General features: G+C 44.1%; 1 protein-coding gene across 1 annotated transcript in view; it reads right to left on the reverse strand.

Moving 5' to 3' along the window:
• Positions 1–3620: 3620 nt before the first annotated feature.
• Positions 3621–6130, reverse strand: part of fezf1 (FEZ family zinc finger 1) — a 10641-nt gene continuing 8131 nt past the window's right edge. Inside the window, exons 3-4 of the mRNA XM_039809757.1 lie at positions 5771–5903; positions 3621–4253 (exon numbers count right to left, since the gene is read on the reverse strand). Of these exons, the coding sequence (XP_039665691.1) occupies positions 4018–4253; positions 5771–5903 (369 nt within the window). The 3' untranslated portion in view covers positions 3621–4017. The remainder of the gene's footprint in view (positions 4254–5770; positions 5904–6130) is intronic.

Consider the following 6130-nt stretch of genomic DNA (forward strand, 5'->3'; position numbering starts at 1 on the left):
TTTTTACAGGTCTGTCGATTAAATAAACTAATCGAATTAGTCGGTAAAATTCAACGCATTCTCATGAACGGGCTTGTAGGATATCGTACGAATACGATGCATTGATGCGTTTTTATGATACATCAGGCTGTGATACACACACAATACTTGTTAGTGGGATAACGTCATTGTTGTTGTTTTTCATGGAATTTGCTTACAATAAGAAACATTTTTAATATCACCAGACAGAGATTTTGTTACTAAAACGTTTTAACGGTATCAAAATTCTGTTTTTCGACACTTAAATCTGGTCACACGCGAGTGGATGTGTGATGTTCCACCTCTGCTCCATCTCTGGTCTCAGAGTTCATCAATCTCACATCCTGAGATGCAACTGAACAATAATGAAAACTAGTAATCACCGATGACTAATGACATAATAATTTGCCACCGTTATCATTATATTATAATATAATCAGAGGATAGGAGGGTTTAAGTTCAGTTTGGCATCCTGTGAAGTGTACGGCAGTCCAACGTGAGCTGACAGAGTCAGACAGTCGGTAGGTTTCTCCGCCGGTCCGTTTCCAGGGCGACCTCAGAGCCAGAGGGTTCAGGGGGTCGCTACACATCAGGTCTGAAGGGGTCAGGAAGTGTCCTGAGGGATTTTGCAGGGTCAAGTACAAGAGGAAGGGTCAAGTTTGGGGTCAACAGGCCTGAGAGGCGACGGAAGGAGTCGAGGACAGGGGGTTTCTTCGGGGGTTTCTTCTCGTCACGTTTAGGCTACTTTTACATTGCTACGTTTTGGTCTGAAAAACGAATATCTTTTGCTGCGTTTACACCTCGCATTCACACTGCTCTGGCGTTTCAGAGCCTCTAAACCGGAGACATTTGGAAACGCTTCTGACCTAGTCTGCCTATCACCAGACCAAGCTCAGTCTTTTAAGATTGAACATCGGGTGGTGATGGTGCAGTGGATATGACGCATTCCTTTGGCGTGGGAGACCTGGGTTCGATTCCCACTGCGATACGTCAACCAATGTGTCCCTGAGCAAGACGCTTAACCCCTAGTTGCTCCAGAGGCGTGTGACCTCTGACATAGAGCAATTGTAAGTTGCTTTGGATAAAAGCATCAGCTAAATGACATGTAATGTAACATGAGTCTGCTCTGTATTTTCTACAGCACAAGAGGCATGATCAACAATAGCGCGCCAGATGGATAAGCCAGTTTGTGATTGTGGTTCCCGCAAATTTGTAACGGAAGCAGGATAGATAAACGTACAGGTTTCCAGCCTGAGCTAAAGGGCGAAATCAAATCGCCGGCAGATGGGACTGGGTTTACCCAGTCTACTTCTGACCCGTTTTGGTTTGGAATCTGCTGGTTGTGTTGCAGTCTCAACGGTCAAAAAACGGAGACGTTTGGCAACACCGACGCCAATGTTTTCGCCGCCTGATTGGGTCATGACGCCTCGTTCTCTGAGCCTAAGCTATTAACATTACCATGGCGACTACCAGCAACGAGCAGAGTATACATGCTGCCTCCTGTTTACCCCGGCAGCGCATGCCCAGTATGCGAGAATGTTGATGAGATATTTTGGTTTGGGCGGGTTAGTTACAACTAGGGTTGGGTATCGTTTGGGTTTTTTACGATACCGGTGCTAAAGCAGTACTTTAAAAACGGTGCCGGTGCCTAAACGGTGCCTGAACCGATACTTTTTAAGAAAGTTTAAAAAAAAGATGGGTACTAAACAACAGTCAGCGACATTAAAGAAAGGCTTGTTTAGTGCTAAGGGCATTTAACAATAACTGCGTGAGGCTACTAGTTTCACGGCAGCTGCAGACTGTTAACATCCCGGTGTTGGAATCCTCTCCAGTGAAATACAGTCACACTTTACACTGTTTAGCTGTCAGCATTTTAACAGTGTTTAATACAGCTGCCAACTAACGGTAGGCTAACGTTAGCTGCTGTCAAGTGTAGTGTTAACTAGTGCCACGTGCAGCGATGCAGAACTGTTGCCTTTAATGTCCGTTTTCGGAGCATCAGAGCGCAGCGCAGGGCAGGCATATTAGTGGCACCGGAATGAGTCACCGAAATCCGCGGTGCTATTCGGTCCGGTAGATAACGGTCGTTAAGGCACCGGTGCCGTATTAGTACCGGGTCTCGGTACCAACCCTAGTTACAACATAGATTAGTTCTTCTACTGGAGCTAAAAATACTTGCGTGCACGGAGATTTTGGCTCAAGACCTGCTTAAAAAACAAAACGTAGCAATGTAAATGTAGCATTAGGCTTGGGCCGGTATAAGATTATGACGATATGATAACCTTCAGCAAAAATATCACGGTTTTTCTCCATTGAACACAATGTATTTCATTTCTGAACACACTGCACACTGGCAGGGAGAGGGGTTTCTGTCCTCAACGACTCATCTAAAACAGGAAAACTGAAAGGTTTTTGGAACCAGGACTTTTTGGAACCAGGACTTTTTGAAACCGCGGTATACCTTGAAATCGGTAACCGGCCCATGCCTAGTCACATTTATGCCGCCCCATCTGGGAATATTTATACAAAAGGAAATGTCTGTCGTACGTAGGAATTTAAAAATGACAGACTTTCTGGACTCAACCAGGCAAGCTGCTCACATTTAATAGAAATAAATATCGACCAAAACATACATTAACCTCATCAAAGATATTTTCATCTTATATATTTTAGCTTCACTGTCCACAAACAGGGATCAAAATTCATCGTAATGTGACAAAATACTGTTTAATTTCATAGGTAGGATCTGTTTTTAAAGCAGGGCCATAAATACTTAGGAGGTCTCCGGTCGTACTAGATTGACGACCAAAAGATTTCAGTGTTTTTTTCTATCGTGATTGTCAGTTTGTTATCCGTTACAGGCTAAAGTGTCACACTGTATTCGGGTCAGAAGGGACCGCCCCCAAATGACACCATTGGTTATTGTCTGCGTCCGTCAGAGATCCTGCTGGTCAAAATTTAAAGGGACACTTTTACAATTTTGCACATGAAAATCAGTGTATTAGTCCCCCTCAGCCGGCTGTGTAATGTCTTCAGTGTCTTCTGTCTGAGAAATAACCCTGATGATGTCACAGAGATGTCATCAGAGTAATCTTAGCTTTGGGGTCTACGTAACTTTGCAACTAAAAAGTTTGTACAAACCGGGCATGTGGAATTTGAAAGACGTGACCAAGCAAGGAGGGTCTAATCAAAAGACACAATCCAGTTGCATTTTGGGAAATGTAGGATCCCGTGTTTTTGGAGCTTAAATCCTATACAGACCAAAAGTCAGTCTCTTTCTCTGCTGCTTTTTCTTATTTGGTCTTCTTAGTTTTCTTTTAGTTTGGCCTCAAAATAAAGTTATTTTGTCTATAAGTAGCCCCAGAATCAGCCTTAATGTTTCAGAGAATTTCATGGCTGCACAAGAAAGAAGCAAGTGGCCAAAAAAAGTGAAATGAAGAGCAAAATGTAGTGATTTTCGGGCACCAATTATTGATTAAAAGAAGCATATTGGGTTCAAAATAGGGTTGGGCATCGTTTTGATTTGAACAATTCTGAATCCAATTCCGATTCTTCCTTTTGATTCCGTTTGTTATCCATTATCGATTCCGATTCTTGGGGGACAAAGCACATATATTGGACATTTGAGGGCACAAGTTTCTTATTTATGACAATAATCTTCTTCCTAACACCTAAAGGGCTCCGTGACTCTGGCATATAAGGATAAAGAAGTTCAGTTTCAGGCCTGAGGGGGACCCTGATGTGTCTTTTGACTAATTTGGGAGGGAACAAAGCACATTAATCAAACATTTACAGGGCACAAGTTCCTAATTTATGAGAATAATCTTCTCTCTAACACCTACAGGGCTCCGTAAATCTGGCATATCAGGACTTGAGTTCAGTTTCCGGCCTGATGGGGACCCTGATGTAAGTTTTTGGTGCGATGGGATGAAGGGTACGGAGGATCGGCTGTATAAAACCAGGTACAGAGTCATTGTCCAGGTCGGAGCGGAGCGTCTCTCAGGCCTGCGGGGGCGACTGTGGCCCGGCCAGGTCGTGCAGCTTCCTGATGTGTTTCTTCAGGTCAAAGTTCCTGCAGAAGCCCTTGCCGCAGGTGGGGCAGGTGAAGGGCTTCTTGTCGTTGTGCGTGTGCATGTGGAAGGTGAGGTTATACACCTGGTGGAAGGCCTTGTTGCAGATCGAACACTTGAACTGCTTCTCGCCGCTGTGCGTCAGCTTGTGGTTCTTGTAGTTTCCTGCACAAAAGTCAGAGGACAAGGAGTCAGACCGGGCCGAAGAAAAAAAAACCACAACACTTTGAGTAATCATTTTTGTAGGGCTGCCCAAAGGGCGAAGGTTTTGTTTCAACATTGAGGGGGACAGTAGCCTGGGAAAATCCTGACGAACTTCCGGCAAATTTGAGATTTCAGTCAGTCTGGCCAAGAGCCCATTCAAGCCCATTTCCAATTTTTCCAAATCGAGGCACCAATCACAACCGTTGAGGCGGGATTTACACAATGACGATAGCGCAGCGACGGCGAGCAGCTTCTTGTTTACATTCAACATGACGGCCACCGAAGCGCAGCGACCCGTTGATGCCGCTGTCGCTGCTACGTCACCCGGATCGTTGGTCTGATTGGTTGAAGGACTATCCAATTGCGCCCAGAGGCTTTTGAGTGGCGTCCATTGGTGACGCCCCTTTGGAAATGAGCTGTGAATTAACCTTCCTCAGATCCGCTCTCAGTTACATCTGAGAAGGGTCTGGTGTCAACCAGGCTAGGGGGACAGATTATAACTGGGGAAAAACCTTGAGCGCCAAACACTTCACTTCCTTGCATTCTGGGGAATTTTTAATCTCCCCCCATCCCCCCTGTAAATTACGTTTATGCACAGAGACATTATCCAGCTTCAAACCTGCTGCTTATCTGCCAATCTGTCCATTTTATCTCATCATCTCATCATCATTACAGATACATGTCATTTTCTGTTATTTATATTTGGTTACAGCAATGTGTATATTTTTTGTCTCTTTGCGTTTCAAAGTTTTTTCTCCTAAAGACTAAACAGCAAGAGAATTTAAAGTTATGGTGCGTAGTGTCTGTCTCCCCCATGAGGAATTCTAAGTAATGACAACAAAGCTGTCGGCGCGTCCACATGATACAAGCCCTCCGTGATCACAAACCATCCCCCCACCCCTCCTCCACACAGTCGCTAGTAGCCAAGGAGGACACGGAGGATTAAAAAAACATGACGGACTCTTCAGAAGAGGTCATTATCTTCACTCAAGTTTCTGCGTGGGAAAGTCACCTGAGGCCACAATCTTCTGAACATAGCCATACTGAGAAATCCAGAAAGAGTTGTGTGGAGCTGATAGTCTTAATTAGCTTTGTAGCAGCTAATTTGGCAACGGCTTTAATGTAACGGACGTTCATTAATCAATCAATCAAAAAGTTACGCACTAAAGCTTAAACATTTTGAGATAAAGATACTTCAAACTAAGAAAATTGAACTGCCAAATCTGCCAAAATAAAAGGAGGAAACCAAGCGTTTGAGTCATTGAGGGAAATCCAGTTCATAACTTCGGGGAGGATGCATGAAATCCCTCTCAAGCGTGGAATCTCCACACAGTTATATAGAAAATCCTTCATACTTTTGCCAGTGTTGGTATTACATTTCTTTCTAAATGGTTTTAAAAAGGTCTTAAAAAGTCTTAAATTGAACTTGTGGAAACGTGGGGGTACCAGGGGTGATGTTTTCCCTCAATTTTCCTTACCCTTCTGATGAAATCCTTTCCCGCAAAACTCGCAGACGAAGGGTTTGTACCCGGCGTGGATGCGTGTGTGCGTGTTGAGGGTGGAGCTGCGGTTGAAGGCTTTCCCACACTGGTTACACTTGTGCGGTTTTTCCTGGAAGAATAAAAAGGGAAATACAATTAGAAATATGTTGACTGGTACCAGAAGGAGGGATCATAGCTCCCCGATATTGGCTTCTCTTCACCGGTTACCAGTCAAATATAGAATTGATTTTAAAGTAACGTTACTTGTTTTTAAGGCATTACATGGATTGGCCCCTTTATATATTGCTGATCTCCTTACCCTACATCACTCCTAGAGGCCTGGAGAACATCTGTTGT

The sequence above is a fragment of the Perca fluviatilis genome, chromosome 8, assembly GCF_010015445.1.
Source record: "Perca fluviatilis chromosome 8, GENO_Pfluv_1.0, whole genome shotgun sequence".
Taxonomy (NCBI): domain Eukaryota; kingdom Metazoa; phylum Chordata; class Actinopteri; order Perciformes; family Percidae; genus Perca; species Perca fluviatilis.